Source organism: Toxotes jaculatrix, chromosome 7 (genome assembly GCF_017976425.1).
Source record: "Toxotes jaculatrix isolate fToxJac2 chromosome 7, fToxJac2.pri, whole genome shotgun sequence".
In the NCBI taxonomy this organism is placed as follows: Eukaryota; Metazoa; Chordata; class Actinopteri; family Toxotidae; genus Toxotes; species Toxotes jaculatrix.
In genome coordinates, this window is record NC_054400.1 from 13,554,923 (window position 1) to 13,574,476 (window position 19,554).

Consider the following 19,554-nt stretch of genomic DNA (forward strand, 5'->3'; position numbering starts at 1 on the left):
TGTTCAACCCAGATCGATAGAAGGGACCAAACAAGAAGCAAGTGAACAGCAAATACGTGGAAAAACAAATAAATAACCATAACCATTTAACAATAATCAAATAAAACAGTTTTAATGATGTCAACTCAATTATATGTAGTTATATAGCACATAACCACTGTGGGCGCTGAATTATGTGAAGTTTGATGAGCTGGTTTAGGCTGCTCGGCCATTCTTTCCTTATAAACTTGTCAAACCTGTCAGTGCCTCGTTATTTGCTCCAATTGATTCAATAGTCTTAAGAATGTCTGGTGAATAAAAGCGCCCTAATCTTCAAACCACTGTTGAAAATGTAGTAGGACCGCACAACCCGAAACGAATCCAACCTGGCAACGCCACACGGCTCCCCGGATACTTCTGCAATGCCCCACCTCCTTGTGTGAATTTGACTTCAATATTGTTCCCTATATTTTGCCTGTCAGGCAGCGCTTAGTTCGATCTTAAAACTCAAACAAGCCTCGTCAGTTAAATGGGTCAGATTGGGATTGCGAGTGGATAACATTAAAATACGGGCTGTGGCTGGGGTTTATTTCTGCCAGTCCTCACGAAGGAGGCAGATTTTCTACGTTGTCTACCAGGGAAGTTGTATCTGAAAGGCAAAGCTCAGGAAAAACTTAACCGAAGTATTCTTCCGTTAACATACAGCAACCCGCCAAATTCTAAAGCTAATACTGTTGAGTTATGTCGATTGTGTGTGTTATGGCTGTTTGATTATTTCGGCGTTGAGTTACTATCACCTTTATCCACACTGTAGTATGCCAGTTCGCCGTTGCTCATAAGTATCAGCAGTTCATCTTAAATGTACGTACTTTTGTAACTCTCGCTTTAATTGCTAGCATTAGCATTGCCATAACATTAAGTTTACGTTACAAGGCAAATGAATTACTACACAACGCTAACTTAGCTAGCCAAGCTAATTTTTCGCATCTCAAGCAGTTGAACAACTCACACGGAAGCATTTTCACATAAAAACAAAACAAATCATTTTCCTCCATGTAAGGTGAAGCCCCGTGAAATGGCGATGTGGAGCGACGTTGAACTTCTGACCAACGAGGACACAAACACTGTCCGCCTAGGAAGTGTGTCAAGGGAGGAAAATGGTAGCGGCTTGTATCAGGTGGATACACTGGTCAAAATCTCCACCGCCAATGAGGTAACGTTTAATGTCGATACTGATTGTGTACGAACTTGCTCTTGTATACCTGTTGCACCATGTATTTACTATACACTAAAATACATCGGTGTTGTGTTAGCGAAGAATACTAGGCATTATGAAGGTTTATTCCCCTGTCACCCCCCTACTACGAGAATTTGTTCTGAATCCTATTAGTACAGCCTGTCACACTACTAGTGACAGTAGTAACAGTGATTGGATGGAAATGCTGGTTGTTGCAGGTGCAGACAGATCCCCATCTCTCCTCCTCCAGTGGTTCAAACTGGAGCATTGTTGTTGCTGACAAGACCGTCATCCTGTTTGACCAGAGCTATCAAACCATCCTGCTCCTCCTTCACTTTGGTATACATACTTATTTTATGTTCCTCCTTGCATCCTCGTTCTGTCTGTTATCTGTCAGATGTCAGTTTGTGTGTCCTCTTAGAAAGCCTACATAGCTGCATCTAAATCAAAGTCAAGAATTTATTAAGATGACTGATAGACACTGCTTTCTCTTTGTTAATTCTCACTGTATAGTAAAAACAAAATCACTTTGACGTTGCTGTAATGGTTCAGTTGCATGTCAGATGTCATCATGTCTTTTCGATAATGAAAGTTTGACCTGTCATAGTACTACTACTACTGTACATTCATACCAAGATTTATTTTTCAGAAACCGATGTTGATGCTATTGATGTTTGCCTGGAAGGACAGTTTCTGGTGGTCTGTGAAAGAAATGGAAATCTTCATTTGATCTATGTACCACATAAGAGAATCCTTCTCACCAGAGTATGATGATTTTTAAAATATCTATAAAGTCAACTAGAGCAGGATTACATTAGATATGAGCACTTTGTGTTTGACCTCAAATTCTTGTATGTCTATACTGTCTGATTTCACTTACAACACTTGAGGAATAATACTCATATATACATGATAGCACCAGTCTTAATAGCCCTGATAACTGTCTTTTTCTGAGGTTAGTTTGTGCCCCATATGTTTCTCCTATGTACATTATTAACATGCTGTGTCATCTTCTGCATTTGTAGGCTTTGGTAGAGAAACCATCCAGCGGAGATAAGAAAACATATCGCTATCTCATCACAGAAGAGGACAAGGCATCCCCAGGTGAAATTTCTATCTAGATATGGGAAGAATTTGTTGTTAGAAAGGTCTGTGTGATGTGTGCTGGAAACATGAATTATGTCTAATTATTAATCACATTTTTCTGTTTGACAGGGATGTACCACGTGTTTCTTCTCATTAAGGATGGGTTTTTCCACATTACAAACCTTGATTTGGCAAAGATCGAGACAGGTATCAAAATATTATGTACGGTTGATCTGAAGTTTTGTTGAAGCCACTGTTTTAACCAAATTAAACTTTACTTTTTTCTTTTGCCAACCCAGCCATTGAAAAAATGGATGTGGGAGCTTTGAAACAGGTGAGTTAAGGCAATCTTCTCTTCATACAACAGCAAACTACATATTTTTGAACAGCTGATGAATAATCACTTTCTACCTCAATGCAGCTTCAGTCTCTCATCAAGATAGACTTCTGCTCCACTAAGGATTACCACGATGAGGGCTGTAATACAGCAGTGCTGTTCAGTCTGGGCCATGAAATCCACTTAATGATTGGGGTCAGTGTCTCTCAGAGAAGATGTATTAGTTGCAGTTATGATACCTTTATTACATGTAAATGAAAACATATTGAAAAGACAGAATATTAGAAACTCTCCTTATGGATACAAAATATTTATATATATATATATATATATTTGATTTGTCTTAACATTATTACCTTAACAGGGGGACAAAGAAAATGCTGTGACTCACTGGACGATGGACCCTCATCAGGCCAAGATGTGTCTCGCTCACTCCGTCAACAATAACTTAATTCCAGGTAAGGTCTTGATTCATGTACAGTGTATAGCTACACATTTTAATGTGCCTTTTGAGAGAATTTTTGAATATTTACTATCACTTATTAAATATTTCACTTCTGTGACCAACAAGTAAATAAAATAAATGTTTAAGCTCAGGGGTTTTTCTTTTGAACATGTGTAGGAAAAAATACAATAAATAAAATATTGGGTAAAAAAAAGAAAAAGTAGAAGCAGAGTGTGAAACAGTTGTGAAAGTATAAAGTTAAAGTACATTGTGCAAGAGTTGTAACATAACATATATTGTCATGTTTATTTCAAAGGTGTGAGAAAGATGGTGGTGGTGGAAAATCTTTTGTATATCCTTGACACTGAGGTGAGATAATTGGTATCTATAATTGGTGAGCTATTTAGCATGCCAGTGCATGTTATTACATCATAAAGTATTTGAAGTTTATTTATGATTACTTAGTGTTTTGGGTTTTTTTTTTCTGGTCTCAGGATGTCCTGAGTCTTTGGGACCTGCATTTCTTTGTCATGATTCACTGTTGGCCAGATCTTGCCATTCACGACTTTGCACTCACCACAGAATGTGGCTCTGCCTCCATGGTGGCGTATGTATCAGTGTTTTATTACACACTGCAGCTGTAAATACAGAGAGAGATGTGCCTCCTTTTAAACAATGTTGAAAATGTAAACGTGTTTTACAGCCAAGACAAGGGAAGCATGAAGATGATTGCACTGACAAAGCAAGACAACAGTCAGGTAGCAGTTCAACTCCTTTTGAACAAAGTATAATAAATGATCATCTTAAGCCCTATTCTGAACCTGATGTGCTGTTTTGTTTTTTGTTTTTTTTAATTTTTTAGATCAACTCACTGCAAATACGAGTTCTGCCCTCCATGACTATTTGCTATTCTCTGGATGTCTCCTCGGTCTCCTGTCTTGTCCAGACAAAAATAAACATGGTATGAAAAAAAAAAAATATCAACACTCATTAAGTTGTTAAATGGCTTTTTTTGTGTGCTGTTTTGAGGTGTTAACATTGCTGCACGTTTAAGTCAATTGTTTTGTCCTCTCATTTCAGGACACGATTTATTTAGTTGAGGGGATTTGTCAGAACCCGGAAAGGTAGGGAATCTTTGTATGATTATCATGATGTTAAACAACAACTTAAGCTTTAAGGTGAATGTTTAAAAAATTATTTTATTTTTTTCTTGCTCAAGTAGTCGAGGGGAGCCTATATCATCTGTCGTTGTCCGATGCTTCACAGAGGCATTGCCTGAAAACAGGTAGCTAATTTTAATACATGTACACATTTCTACAGTAATTGCAGTTTGTGCACTCGTAATATGTGTAACATACCTGGCAATAAAGTTTTCTGATTCTGATCTGTGATTTCAGTATATTCTGACTTACTTGACTCTTCTGTTATTCCCAGACTTAGCAGACTTCTTCACAAACACATGTTTGAAGAGGCTGAGAAGTTTGCCATCACGTTTGAGCTGGATTTAGAGGTAAGTGTGTGCATCTGTGTGTTTGTTTTTCTGTTTTGTAAAGAGCTGTGAAATTCATGTGACTGAGAACAACAGTGTAGCTGGTGGTTATTTACTACTCTAAATGGGGCCATACACAACTAACAGTCCTACTTTTGTTCAGCTTGTTTACAAGGTGAAGCTTGACTTTGTGCTGGAGCAGCTTGCCTCTGCATCGGTTGGTGGCTATGGGCAGGATGTGTGGTCTGAACTTGTAGATGAGGCCAAAACCAACCTAATGAAGATCACAGTGAGTGCAACAATACTGTTTTTGAGCCTTGTTTAAATATTTAGTCTATTCTCAATTTACTGTTCCAAAGTGCTTATTGAGTTAGTCCTAGCAAATGAAAATTGGAAATTAGTGTATCACTCCCTTACTAATAGAGGTAAAAAAAAACTTGTGTTTCCTAGGATGAGCAGTATGTGGTGGAATACTGTCTCAAAGCTCCATGGCCGACCTTTGACACAGCGGAGAAGATGCTAAACCACGCTGCCACACGATACTCCTCCTTACAGATCCAAGAGGCCTTGGCCAGACTCGCGACATTCTGTAGCCTGCACGGCCTGGAAAACTTCAAGTAGGTTCAGTGGTCAATGCTTTCTATTGTGTTGTACAGTAAAAATTTCCATATTGTGGTTTGTCTATTATATCTATTATCATATTATATATCATGTGATATAATATGTGCATTACTCTGTCATCCATAGTGGCATTGCCTGGATTGAGTTTCTGAACAGCACTGACAATTTAGGAGAAATTCTGATGCACCTAAGAGAGGGAGACATGAAGGGGGCACAGCTCCTTTGGCTCAGATATGAGGTAATGAATAATTAAATCAGAAGAGCTTCATTTATTCACCAGAATGACTTTACACAGTTCCTCATGATCACTGTAGTGTATATGCAGAATATCAGTGATTTCAGGAAATAATGCAGGATAATAGTAACGCATAAATTCAGCCCTGACGTTAATGAAATTGACCAAACAAAGCAACCTTTACATGAGCTATATCGCAGTGTTGGTGTCAGTTCTGATGTTGTTTACTGCTGGGTTTTTATGACAGGGACAGGTTGCAGTGGGGTTTGATGAGAGCAAGCTCGAAGCGGTGCTCAGCGCCATCCCAGAGGACCTGCCATCCCAAGACCTCTGTCCTTGGTTTAGAACGGTTTTTGTTCCTTTTGTGAGGAGAGAGCTTCCAACAGGACAGGTAGGAGTCGTTCTCTCAAGCATAAAATACTGTCACCGACATCAGATGGTGATGTGTTTTCAGTCGTAAAAGTTCTATGTTTATGTGCACATAGAAAATCCTGGCGAGATGGCTGGAGCAGAGGGCAAGGAATCTGGAGCTGACAGAAAAGGTGAATAAAAAAGGCAGATCAGAATTTTAATTCGTGGTATAGAACACAAAACCTTTGAGTCAGACACCATAGTTTAAACATTATGAATGTAACATGTTTTTCCAGAGTGCTTGGCCCCAGAACGGGTTGGATTTGGCAGTAGTTGGGCTGCCCTCTTTATGGACATGGATGAAATCTGTAAGTTAGCCAAATTTTCTCTACTTGTTGCGAATCAGAGTGCATGCTGTCACAGTGATGATCTACCTGTAATGTAACTTCATTAACATGACTTTTTGTGGTCCTTGTTTTTTTTTTTTAATAAGGATGATAATTACGGCGCAGAAGAGGTGGAGAACCTCAAGTCCCTTGTTTTCAACCTCCGTCAATTGCTGGACCTCCACCGTAAATACAACTGCAGGCTTTCACTTTCAGTCTTTGAGAAGGTTCGTCTGTTATTAGTGATGTATTCTAATCACACCTGAGCGTAAAACAACCTAAATGCATCTTATGTAGGATTAACGGTATAGGATTCAGTGTTTTTAGTAAAACTCACAAAATGTGGCTGAAATTGCAGCATTCAGAATTATGCAGAAACTTAAGTGATGCTCATCTGTGTCTGTAGATGTCAGTAGATGACCAAGATGTTCAGTTCAGTAAATGGCATTTATTCTTGGCACATTTTCAGTGAGTGTTGTGTTTTTTCTATGTTAATAGATTTTCCTCCTTTGTCAATTTCAAAGGGAAGTGTACGGAGTGTCGCATTCTTCATGCTGGACAAAGTGCCAGCTCCAGAGCTGATCGCTGCCACGGTGGCAAACAGCATCCTGCCATATGCTGAAGAGCACGAGATTCCTTTTGATGAGCTACTCCTGCAATATATCAAGGTAAAAATCCACCCCCAGCCAAGTACCACTTAGGATGCACATTTAAATTTCCAAATGCCCCACAATGCCCTTTGTTTCTCCTGGCAATCTCATCTTCTCTAGGATCTGCTAGAGCGCTGCAGTTCTCAGACAACAACACTTTTCACAGAATGGGAAGCCAAAGCAGTGGCTGTGCTGGGTTGCATGACAGACACTGATGTAAGTTTTGTAACACCACTACACTTACACAGAGTACACAACATGTTCAAGGTTCACGAGTACAAATATTTGAGTGAAAACCCGCCATAACAGCAGCAGAAACATTTTGCTCTGGGAGTCATGGAATCTCACATTGTTGTGTTTCCTGCCAGCTGATGGTGGATGCTGTGCTGGAGATCATGCAGAAAGCTGTGGTACCCTGGAGTAATGTGGTGGAAAAACTGGTTCAGCAGTACCTAGAGATGGATGGACCAAAGTATGTTTATATTGTCCTCACCTTGAAATAGTTACCATTAATGTAACAACATAAACTAACATTAGCAGTGTTTTTATGATTTTCTTCTACCTGATTTTTTTATTTCTCCAGACAAGAGCTTTTAAAGGAGAGCTACCGTCTGATGGAGATAAGGAAACTTCTCAGGGGCTACGGCATCCGCAACTTCAACCTTTCAAACGGCGCTCAAATTATGGTAAGTTTGACTGGGATAACTGTGACATGTGGCCTATGTTATGCCTGCCTGTACAGTTTCTGATTCCTATGTTTCATCCCCAGACTCTGATTAGATACATCCTGAAGCAAGACTTGCCAATGTCTTTAGAGGACTCCCTGACACTAGCTGAAGCATACAAACTTCCAACCTCACAGATAAATTACTTGTATCTCATCCAGCTGATTGGCCAGGGCAAGGTATGCTAAAACATGAGGAAGTATGAAATCAACATATTTTCATTTTTGTATACTTGGGTGTGTCCCTGGCATGCTGGTAGGAAGTGTTTTGTGCTTCTTGCAGACTGAGGAGTGTGTGACTGTCCTGAAGAAGCTGTCCTCTGCAGAGGCAGAGTGTGTGGTTGAGCGTCTCACGTCCTGGGCTAGGCTGCAGCTGGAGGACAAAGTCCACATATCTGACGAGGTGAGGAGAGGGAAGGTGGCATGTGTTTGAAATAAAAGTTCATTTGCATTTTAAGAGCTCGTATTCAAGGCTCAATTTTGTGGATGCAAATGTCATTTTAATTTTGCATCTCCTCTGTCACCGACAGATGTCTGTGATCACATATTTACATGATGCATACACAGCACAAATATGCCTGATGGTAGATCATAAATTAAATTTAAAGAGTTGTGTGTGTGTGTGTACCAATCAACCACCTCAATATCTGAACATAAAAAGTAGAACAGCATCATGGTGAGCATACTGTTCAGTCGGGCATTTTGTACATCTGAACTTACACCTGGCCTGTCTTTGATAGCACAAGAAGCACCAGATGGTCATAGCTCAGGTCACGGTGGAGGCTCTGAAGCACCTGCACATTATCCAAAAACGTACGTATTCATTTATGCTGGAGCAGTAAAACATCACAGAAATCGATGCTTTTAAAACACCATTTATATTCCTTTTGTACTCCTGTGTACCTATAGTGATACAATAACAGCAGACACTGTCTAAATGCAGCTTACAGGCAAACGTTAGGGAAAGAAATTTCATATATGTGCACCTGAACATCCAAGAGTGATAGCAGGTTCCATGTCCTTTGCAGATAATGCTCTTAAAAGCATGGAGTGTGAGAACAACCTCATCATGTTCAAGGCGATTGCCCACCTACAGGTGAGCTTCATACTGGGAATGTTTTTAAATGTTATTCCATCTGTTTTTTCATGTGGTGTTTAACCTGCAGCCTTTTTTTGTCTGTTTCTTCAGGAGGACTTTGATGTTTTCTTCACCCCCTCCAACTATGAGGATCCGAACATCAGAAAACAGATCCAGGAGCATCACATCACAGCCTATGAAAACACACGTGGCCGCCGTTCATCTAAGGGGAAGACTACGACAACTCCAGTTGTGGCTAATGATCCAGATGGCAAGACTAAGACTATCTCCACGGAGGCTGGCTTACGTCGTCTAGGAAGACAGCTGCAGCGCACCGAACAGGAGCTCTGGTCTGACTTGGCCCTGCGAGCTTTGGGCGTGGGCAAGGTGGACAAGGCTCTCAAGATCCTCAGGTTTGCATGTGTGGATCCTGAGTGTCAGTGCAGTTGTGGGAAACTGTAATTGATATATTGTTTGAATGTTTAAAGTGCTGCAAGGCATTTGTAGAACCTCATGTTTTCGTTGTTCTTTTTCCGTCATATTTTCAGTGAACTGTATGAACACCACTATAACACCAGCACCGGGAAGGTTTTGTTCACTGCGGCCAAGACATTATGCCAGATGCTGGAGGCAGATGTGCCCATGGTGCTTCCGGATAACATGGACCTGCCAGCAGTCATCCACGATCTGGCCTGCCAGGCCATCACTGTGTGCCACTCAGGTAGGGAACACGTGTAAACATAAACAATGTTAAAAAACATTCTACAGTCTGTTGGTGAAAACAGCTGTTAATGTCTTCATCTCAAGCACAGTAAAATTATTAGCAAAATCACTCTTTCCGGTATATTTGTAGTAGTTTCTCTGATCTTGTTCAAGTGAATACACACTAGTTCCTAAAACTTTTTTTTTTTTCTTTTACTTTGTGTGAGACTTGGGTTGTGAGCTTGTCTGGCAGCTCTCTTTTGCTTCACATTTGCTTCACAAATTGCAAAAATCCCCACAGTTAATATTAGAATCACTGTTACAGATCTGCTCTTGGACTGTCTGGAGCTTTGCAAGTGCACACGGATAGCTATGGATGTGTATCATCAGTGTCAGTTATCAGACAACTATGGCTTTATAGCCAAGGTCAGTATCTTATCTTTTTCCATAGAACGACACTTTATTTTTGGTCTGATGTGTACTTGATGTGTTTGCCTGGAGACATTTGACTAAGTCCTCACATTTTACAAATTAGTAACTGGGACTCTACAAGGTTAAATCTCTTGGACATAATTGTCAAGTGTGAGTTTGTGCATTTACAGACTTCCTATCTAATATTAATATTTTAAAAGTTCCCATTAATTTGTGCAAGTAAGAAATAAGCGGGAAGACCTTTCATAAAATTACATTTAATGAATGAATGCATTAAATTAGTTTTTTATTTTAATTGTGAAATGTCACAGGATTTGACCTTGGAGGCAGAAAAAGATCCATATTCTCAGTGGAGTTTCCAGGATGTTTTTAATGAAGATTGCATTGTTCTGGACCCAGTGTCCGTGCTCCCTGTCCAGTATGAAATTACCAACTGCCTGCTGCCTATTCCTCAGGGTAAGAAGATACTCAAATTTATCATCTAATTTAATGTCTGTTTAGGATTCCATCACTCTGCAGCTGGCTCATCAGCTGCTATGCTAATTTATTCTCATCCTTACAGATACCAAACTGTACCCACTCGACTGTTCCTGTCTGTCACACTGCTCATTTGAAGATGGTAGGTATTGAAGTAGATGCTTCCTTTTTTTTTTCTTCTTCTTCTTTAAGTTGTAGTTTGGAAAGCTTACCTTGTGTCTTGTCCACATGTAGGTTCAAACTACCTGAAGCCCCTCCTGGGTCCCCTGTCCAACATGTTGCAGATGTTACAGGAGTGCAGTCAGCTGGAGCTGGCCCTCAGAGTGCTGGTCAACTCATATGGCAGCTGCCTGCAGCATGTCACCTCTAATGTTATGGACGTAAAGCTAAGTGTACAGGTATGACTGCAGCGTGTACAGTGGTGCTCTGAGTGCCGTTGCTATTTGTCTTTCGGGACCAATTAAACTGTTATGGAAGCTTTAGCAATTTACCAGTGAGACTAAGCAGAATATTTTATATTTTTTCCTCAGCTTTATGATACCCAAGAGCTGAAGATGTACAATATATGCCTGAATAATTTCCGAAAGACAACTACATCCTCTCTGAATGCTGTGGCTGTGGCCCTGTTGAACAAGGTGAGTCTGCTGAGTCCATTGTCCATAAGAGGGTAGTCACACATGAATGGAATCTTAATATATAACTCTCTCTATTTTCTGTGTGCTCCAGGTGTTCAACTGGAGAGTGGTTGATTGTGATTTGGCCATTGGACTCTGTACGCTTCTCTCCAAAGCAGAAGTCTTCAAAATGCTGTGGAAAGTTATTGACAACACCTGGCAAAACTATGACAAAATCTTGGTAGGCCAGATGATCTCTGTTCTACTGATCACTGTGTTGTAAACGGTGTAGAACATAATTAGCAAGTGTTGAATCCTGCTTGAGATCAGAAGCATTTTAAGATGACCTATGACCAAACATCAAGCAGTTTCATAAAGAGAAAAAAATAAGTACATAAGAATGCATGTGTATGTGCACATCTACATCCTTGTTATATTCAGCAAATCTAATCAGGAACTGTGTCTTGATTATTTCAGGCTGTGGCCAGGATCGGGGCCAATCTCTGCTGCCTGTACGATGAGGCAGAGGAACAAAAGAAGTTTCTCTCTGTCATCACTGATGCTGAGTGGGGAATCAAACTTGGCAAATTAGAGGTAATACAGCACTTAAACTCAAGAGCCAAAGTCATTCTGATCAGAATACATCTTTATATTGAATTAGTGTGTGTACAAGTTGCTGTGACTCTTTCATGACTAGATATTTAACATGTGTACCCTCCGCCCTGCTGCAGATATCCATCCAGCCAGTGTTCCGTCAGCGGCCTGAGATGAAGAGCAGTCTGATCCCTGTTCTGGTGAAGAACCGGAGGATCACCCCAGACATTATCCTCCAGTACTGCAGGTCAGCAGCTCACTCGATACGTGTCAAATCTTTCAGTCTGTTTCCGTGTGGAATATAACATTTGATTTTGGGGTCCTTGACTCTGCTGAAAGTCACCCTCCTCATCCATCTGCAGCACCTTTGGCTTAGACCGTGACGGAGTGATCAACCAGTACATTACCACCTTACTGCTGCTCCAAGAGGATGAGGAGGGTGCAGGCGACCCGGGCGCAGGACAGGAAGAGGTGCAGCCTCTGTGTCATGCAGATGCACTGGAGCGGGTCCTGCAGATTATCCCGATGTTACACAGCACCAGCGAGCTCACAGACAGTCTCTGTGCTGCCCTATTCAAGGTTTGATAAATAGCATTTCCACATGCTCTTTAGTGTAACTTTTCAGTGACAGCATGCCTAATATTTATGTTCACTTACCATCACTTGAATTTTTCCTAGAATTACTGACATACTGTACTTAGTATAGCACTGCTGTGGTAAACAGATTCAAGACAAGTCTGAACTACACAACTGCAACTGGTGTAGCACAAACAGAATTTAAGTTTGGCTTTTCACTTTAGCTGCAAAATGCCTTTCTCATACAGCTCAGCCCTTACAACTATGAGAGGATTGAAGTGGTGCTGAAGATCATACAGGCTGCAGATGAGAATGTGACCAGCTTTTCTTTAAGTCAGGTAAAAAAAAAAAAAAATATATATATATATATATATGTATACACACACACACACACATTTGCACATTTATCATTAAATAGTTCATTGTCTTCAAAAAATATTCAATCAATGTCTTCTTAATCCACAGGCGATGGGCCTCCTTCAGCACCTGAAGTCCTATAAACGAGTCTCTCCTCCATCAGATGTGGAGAACACGTATCTCCTTGAAAACAGCCTTCTGCCAAACCCTCTGTCCAACAGCAGGCTGCCCTTCCACCTGCTTATGCAGACCAAACATTTCTGGAAGATTATCTGTGAGTTAACAGTAGTTTTCTTAATTTCACTCCCCAGTGTTCTCGCTGACAAACTCAGATTACTCTGATGTTTACTGTACTGATTTTATTACATGTTTGAATGAATTGCAGTCTAACAGGAAGGAAATATTAGTATTCATTTTAGGTTCTATTATCATTTCCGATATTTTTAACCATCTGTAAATCACACTGCAGCTGAGTTTGTCAAGTGGGTGATAGATGAAACTTTAACAACACTTGTAACTGTGTATGCTATCTAGTCTATCTAGTCAATCTGTATTTTTATTATTAATATTTTAATATATTGATATTAGGCATTGATGAAATGTGTCAAAACTGTGGAAACTAATAGACAAATAATTTGTGTTTAGCTCCTGAGCTCAGTGAGGAGACCTTCCCTACACTTCTTCTGATTAGCAAACTGATGAAGGTACAGCACACAAATTTAAAAAGTAGTTACTATGTATGTAAAATCACAGAAATTAAAGATTTATCCATGAAGTTTGACGTTTACTGAGATTATTCAAACCTTCCTGTCTCTTTCCAGGTGAGCCTTGACAAGTTATACATGTCAGCAGCGAACCACGTGTTTGAGAAGAAGATGAAGCCTCTAATATTAGAGCAGAGAAAAAAAGGTCAAGGTCATGGCTACAATAAGGAGACTTTCAGTGTGGCTAAGACCATGATGAAGTACATCCACTGCATCCAGAGCTTAGAGTGGGCTGCCGCCACAGCCCACAAGATCACCCAGGAGCTGCCACCAGGTCTAACCTACACATTATAACCACTATTCTACACTGCTTGGTATGTTTGTATTTATGCACTGACCCATTTCCTGTTCTCTACAGGTTATGAGAAGACTCAGTCGCTTAGGTTCTGTTTGGCTCTTGGAGATGCATGGCTGAAAGATCCAAACCTTGAGGTCAGTGTTTGTGGGTTTCACCTGGAGAAAAATACAGTACAGAATATCAAATGCCTCAAATCTGTAACCAAAAAGTTTGGGTTTTTTTTTTTTAATTTATTAGTTGTTTTTTCTTTTTTTAATCTACTCACCCTCTGATCCCAAGCAGGAGGCAGCACGGGCCAGAGGGGAAACCTTTCTTTCCAAGCTGAAGCTGCAGTTCCAGCGCTCGGCTACTGAGAATACGTTGATAGCCAACCAGCTGAACACTCCAGAGCATCTGAAACTGACGGGACTGCCAGCCAGGCTCATAGTGGCCCTGTATGAGCACAGCAGTGTGGAGCAGCGCTACAGAGACTCAGGGGGTCAAACTTATCCCGGTGAGAACACTTTAATGCAGGAGCCCGTTCTAGAGGCTGAAGTACATTGAAGGTCCACTAGGAGACCAGTTTTATTTCATATGAGCTCAACACCTAGGTCAGTTATTGCAGACTTTTAAAAATGGCTAGATATTGTGATATATATATAGTCCACTTTGCTTTCCATGACACTGAACTGGTTTACCATCAGCTATAAATTATTTTCTACTTAATAAAACTACACTATCCTGGGGTCTTTTTAATTGGATCATTTGCCTGTGTCTCAGACATACACGCTGTGGTTAAGGAAATAGCCGCAGTCAACAACGTGGATCTCCTGAAAATCCGAAACATGATGTTAGAAAAGTGGATCTGCAAAACAGGCCCCGCTGTCGCCAAGGTTTGTCGGTGTTAGCTCACCATTATTTTACTACAGCTTCTTTTCATTTCCTTCTCCTTTCCTTCTCTTCCTTCCTTCTGCTACCTTGTGTTTTAACAATTTTTTTTTCTTTAATAAAGGATATAGGTAATCATGAATGTGTCAACAACATTGAGGAAGACCCAGACTTAATGAGGTAGAGCCATCACTATTTTCTTTTTTCAGTGTGTTGCACCTGAATACCCTTAAACCCTTTAATTATGTTTTTAATAAAAAAATCAAAATTTGATAAACAGAAAATGTTCCTATTTTTCACTTTAAGTCTGTTGTTAAAAATAATGTTCACGGGGATCAAAGAATTTCTGGTAGATAATGACAGGGGGAAAGTCTGTGTCATTTGTTGGTGGAATACCACAGCATAGCGTGTATAGCGTAACACCACAATGCAAAAAAAAAAAAAAAAAAAAACAACCACAAAACCAAAAACCTGAGCAGTCAAAATGCATCTGCTCTGTTTATTGTGGTTTTTGCTTTTTCTGTTCTCAGGGTGGTGTACATGCTGCAGTCATGCCCCATGGATGATGCTGTCCGCCTTCTAAACCCAATCCTATCTGCTGAAACCTGGGTGAGGAATAAACAGATGTGATATTGGACAAAGTTTCCAAGGAAAGTGGCTGATGTCTGTTTTTGGGTTTTCTCCTGTAGCCCCTCAGCACTTCTGGGCCTCGTCTGACCTTCTGCCATCGGACTCGAGCACTGCTTTGTCTCGTTCGCCTCACTGATGCAGACACTCTGGAGGCTCGGTTACAGATCCCCAGGACCAAAATCCAGTATGAGGCCACGATAACTGTTTAACTGTATGAACTGAAGTTCATTTAAGGAATGTTTCTAATCATCAATACTTCTGTGTTTTTTATTTTAAATGCAGATATTACCTGAAGTGCTATATATTTGTCTCTCAACTGGAGGCACTGAACATCCCTTACACGGTGCAGTCTTTCCTCAGTAGTCCCAAAGAGGGCTTGGTTAAAGGACTGTGGAAGAACCACAGTCATGAGCCACAGGTACTTTCTTGAATTAAAACTGTTTTGAATAGTTGCTCCATTTTTAGCTTCACTGGGTTAGAAACATTGCACGCAGCACAGAGGCTGCATGGAGTGAAATATCTGAAACGTCCTTTTACCCAATGCTTTCAGGCAGTGCGGTTGGTGGCTGACCTGTGTTTAGAGTATCAAGTGTACGACCCTCAGCTGTGGAACAGTCTGCTTCAGAAGCTGCTCAGCTTCAACTTGGTAAGGACACATGCAGCACAAAATTCTAGGTCTTCCAGGAAATCCAAGGACTTCCACAAAATTGTTCATTCACATAATTTGTCTCAATTCCAAGAAAACTAAAGAGAGCATCTCACTCATATGTGATGTCTGTCTTTAGTTTATTTCCAGGTTTTGTAAGAATTGTTGTTGCTGGGTGTGGACTACGCAGAATTCATGAATACATTAAATAATGACAACTCAGCTGTATGCTTCGAAATACGACTGCGTGCAGCTATGTCTACACTGTATGCATGTGTTTCCTCCCCTCAGATCAGCCATCTCCAGAAGGTATTAGAGGCAGTAGTGGCTGTGCCTGCTCTGTGGGAGGTACGGTTCATCACTTTTATTTTAAGAAATGAGACTGATGTTAGTATTTCCTCTTTTTCATTTTCATACATAAAGTAAAATGTAGCCTCAAAGTGTTTATGATAAATAATATAACTGCACCAGAGCCATTGTTCAGATACTTTTCACTTTGAAGCACATGTGTTTGTTTTTGCATTTTGGTTTTGTGGCCGGAATCAAACCAGGTACATTGCCGTTAAATGACATCCTTCTTAACCATTACACTACCGGATATCCTGTTGGAGCAGATGTTGCCCCCAGAAAAAACCCCCCAAAAATCCTTCAACCATCACTGCTGAAATATAACTTGTTTCCTTTATTTCGTTTATGGTTTTTATTTTCTCCTCAGATCACTAGTTTCTCCAGGACCTGGAGGAGTATGATACTGGCACCTTTTGTCTCAGGTACTAGATTTATGATAGTGAAATTCACTTCTATTGCCAAACAACATGGATTTATGTGTCTTGATGCTGGCCTAATGTTTTATTATACAACGTTCTGATCGAATAATTGATGCTGGTTGGCTAGAATATTCCAATATTCAAAATAAGCTTGACAGTTTTGATCTGTTCAGTGATACACATACAGTTTTTTCAAAAATGCAGACTAAAGAGCATATTTTTGTTATTTATATGCAGCATTAAATATCTTGTTCCCCTTGCACTGACACATGCGAAGACAGGACATGAAAAAAGACTAAATTTGATAAGACTTCAAAAGCCTGTTGGGAGAGTTGTGTTTCCTCTTTATGTACAAGCACAAATAGACAATATATTACATACTGGGAAGGTGGAGCAAACTAGTAGTAAACACAGTGTGCCTCTTGAATGCTCCTGACTTTCATCTGTCCGTCTGTTTTTTTTGTTTTTTTTTTGGTGACAGCTTCTGTTCCTCTGAGTCCCGATCAACAGGCAACACTCTACAGGACCTTTGTTCTCCTCCTCAAGTATGCTCTCCTCTCATTCATCCATTTACCAATAACTGCTCTGCGTATTAGGACTAAGTAGAACTTTTCACTGACTGTACTCGGATAGGAACATTTGATGTATGTATTTATAGATAGAACAGTTGTCTTTTCAGTTGTTGTGCCTATTTTTAAAAACAAAAACTGTCACAGTCACAACTTGAAGTTTTCACTACACAAGTGAAGCAATGGCTCAAACATCAGCAAAGATTTGAACACTGAATAACTTTTGATTGACTTGTTATTCACCCGTTACAAAAATCAATGCTTACATAAAGTCATACACAAACCTAGATGCTGGTGTTTTATAGTGCTACTTATAAGTCTGTCTGTTTCAGCCTCTATTAACCTCTATAAGAGCCTAACTAGGGACCGGGGTTGCACCCAGGTTTGATTTCTCACCACAGGATCTTTCCACAATGACCTGGATAACGTATGATATTGTCTTCATGTTTATTCCTACTGTCCTGCCATCTTTCTTCCCAAGGTGCCCTTTCCTGTTGAATCTGGACCTGATAGGAATTGCCAATCGCTTCGCACAGTTCAATCTGCCCGCCTTTGCCCTTGGAACTCTTCTTCTCATCCCCTGCGCCAGTAAAAAGGCTCAGCAGATCCAGGTGAGTATGTCCATGTCAGTGCTACATAACCATTTGGAATGTGGGTATCACTTAGGCTCTAATTGCCATCATGACCATCACTGTCTCTTTGCTGTTTCCAGGGCTTTCTGTCTGTCTGTAACCCAGTCACTGTCCTCGAGCAGGTGGAAGAACTTATGAACACTGGGGAATTGGCTGGAATCCCCTCACAGGTTAGATGTTCCTTTGAATCTCAGTTTTTCAGCTGTTTTAACTGTTTCAACAGCAAGTAAATGTAATTTAATCAGTCCTTTTAAATTCAATACAGTACACTGCTATTGTTGTAACAACACCTCAAACTAGATATTCGTTGCCAAGCATTTACAGTACATAGCATGATATATATAAAAACATCTCTGTCTTTATGTGTATGACATATTCATGTATTGTGTAGCCTTTGATGAATTCTAGGTAATAAAATGTGTTTTTAAAAACAGGAAACACTGTTAAATGGGTCTGATCGTGTGAAGATACTGAAGTTGTTCTCTTCGTTTACTAGCATGCGGTTAAAAACTTCCTTAGTTGCCGAACATATGTAAATTGAAATGCGCATCATGCAGACGGATTTGCCATGTTGCTATAACATGAATGTGGGAAAAAAAAGGACGTATGGTGCCTTGAAATATATGTTTTCAACGTTGCAACTTTTAACTGCCATTTCTTTTTGTTTGGATCATACTTACATTATTACACTGTTATCTCTGTGACCCCTCAGGTCAGGGAGACCGTGTTAACATTCATCAGTCAAAATGGGCAGCACCAGAAACTGTTGAAGACCAAACACTTCAAGCATCTGAAGCAGCTCATGGTGTCAAGTGGCCAGCCTAACCAGGTGAAAGACCTGGTGGACTACCTGATCAGCCAGAACTGGTACGTTTTTGTTTTGTTTTTTTTTTATGTTTGTTTGTTTTTCCCTCAACACCAAATATCACAGGAAAGCAACATGAACATTTCTGATCTAGGTCAGTCAAAAATAAAAAATAATACAATAATATGCTGACACTGGTCAGAGTGGAGGGAGGTTACATCAAGTACCTCCTGGTATTCTCATCTCACATTACTGAAGAAAAAACTGACCTTGTTCTCAACAAAAAATTCATATTCCCTTTGAAGTTGTGAACTGTGATGAGAGTGTGATTGCTGTTTATGAGCAAAACTAAACCTACCCCATGTTTTTGACCTTTTCATATGTATGATTTAAGTTCTTCACATCAAATTCTTTTCTGTTCTGCTCTTCAGTCAAGACGATGCTGATTCGCTCGCTCGTGACTACATAAAACACAGAGAGCATCGAAGTGGCAAATCACTGGCAGACGGCTCCTCTTCACCGAGCTGCTTGAAGGTAACTGAAGGTGATATCCTGGACTGGCTCACTTTAGTCACAAAGAGATTCATATAATGAAGAATTCATCTGGTATTTGATGACATTAAAATATTATTTATGTTACATTAAGTAGTCGTATTCATCTCATTAGGTCAGACATAACATGCATAACATTTCTGTTTCACTGTTACATCCTTGTGATCATTGATGTGTGATAAAAACATAACACACTTGTAATACTATTTGTTAATTTGAATTTCAGGAGTTTCTCAGCCTGCACAATGGAGTTTCAGGATGAACTGACATTATTCTCTCAGCTCTATGTCTATAATCTATGTCTATAATCTTACTTAGTGAGATGCAGTATTTGCACTTGACATTTATACTTTAACTCTTCATGTAATATTTGAATAAATGTATTTCATTATTGAAAGTTGTGTAGAGGAATTCTTAAAAAAAAAATAACTTGAAGTCACTCCTTTTTTGGACAGAAGGAGAATGACTGATGGTTATCTGCGTGCTTTTTGGGGCAACCATCTAAACATAGAGGTGTTTGCGGTTTGTGTCATAGTTATATTTTAGGTTTAGATCTACTTTGCTGGGACACTTAAAAAAAAAAAAAAAACTTTTAATCATCTGTACTCAACTGTATTAACTGTGCCAAACGGGGAAAGATGTCAGATAACAACA

At 39.9% G+C, this 19,554-nt stretch overlaps 1 protein-coding gene across 3 annotated transcripts; it reads left to right on the forward strand.

Annotated features, from left to right (window-relative positions):
* The first annotated feature begins 637 nt into the window (after window positions 1–637).
* kntc1 (kinetochore associated 1) lies at window positions 638–19,552 on the forward strand. 3 transcript variants are annotated; one of them, XM_041042818.1, is made up of 62 exons: window positions 638–840; window positions 1,040–1,192; window positions 1,435–1,555; window positions 1,866–1,981; window positions 2,242–2,320; window positions 2,432–2,509; window positions 2,602–2,636; window positions 2,724–2,834; window positions 3,004–3,097; window positions 3,401–3,453; window positions 3,579–3,691; window positions 3,788–3,842; window positions 3,947–4,045; window positions 4,165–4,208; window positions 4,304–4,369; window positions 4,519–4,594; window positions 4,737–4,862; window positions 5,024–5,190; window positions 5,321–5,432; window positions 5,677–5,820; window positions 5,915–5,971; window positions 6,077–6,148; window positions 6,274–6,393; window positions 6,691–6,834; window positions 6,937–7,032; window positions 7,185–7,288; window positions 7,400–7,502; window positions 7,586–7,720; window positions 7,824–7,943; window positions 8,281–8,353; window positions 8,569–8,636; window positions 8,730–9,031; window positions 9,167–9,339; window positions 9,646–9,746; window positions 10,064–10,208; window positions 10,315–10,371; window positions 10,464–10,627; window positions 10,760–10,864; window positions 10,956–11,084; window positions 11,321–11,437; window positions 11,575–11,684; window positions 11,800–12,016; window positions 12,262–12,351; window positions 12,479–12,644; window positions 13,016–13,074; window positions 13,192–13,408; window positions 13,493–13,566; window positions 13,715–13,925; window positions 14,192–14,304; window positions 14,424–14,479; window positions 14,830–14,908; window positions 14,989–15,113; window positions 15,212–15,347; window positions 15,480–15,575; window positions 15,867–15,923; window positions 16,291–16,345; window positions 16,824–16,887; window positions 17,393–17,522; window positions 17,624–17,713; window positions 18,256–18,410; window positions 18,780–18,882; window positions 19,127–19,552. In XM_041042818.1, exons 2-62 carry the CDS (start codon window positions 1,055–1,057, stop codon window positions 19,160–19,162), a joined length of 6,651 nt encoding a protein of 2,216 aa, XP_040898752.1. In that variant the 5' UTR covers window positions 638–840; window positions 1,040–1,054; the 3' UTR covers window positions 19,163–19,552. The 3 variants fall into 3 exon arrangements, with proteins under 3 accessions (XP_040898752.1, XP_040898754.1, XP_040898753.1); XM_041042820.1 differs by having other exon boundaries at window positions 4,307–4,369; XM_041042819.1 differs by lacking the exon at window positions 638–840 and having other exon boundaries at window positions 936–1,192.
* Window positions 19,553–19,554: the final 2 nt, after the last annotated feature.

Bases quoted from the DNA above. Each gene is read 5' to 3' on its own strand.
- kntc1 (XM_041042818.1), top strand. From the start codon at position 1,055: ATGGCGATGTGGAGCGACGTTGAACTTCTGACCAACGAGGACACAAAC. The intron at 15,348-15,479 runs GTACTTTCTTGA...CAATGCTTTCAG, and splicing joins ACCACAGTCATGAGCCACAG to GCAGTGCGGTTGGTGGCTGA. The intron at 17,714-18,255 runs GTTAGATGTTCC...GTGACCCCTCAG, and splicing joins TGGCTGGAATCCCCTCACAG to GTCAGGGAGACCGTGTTAAC.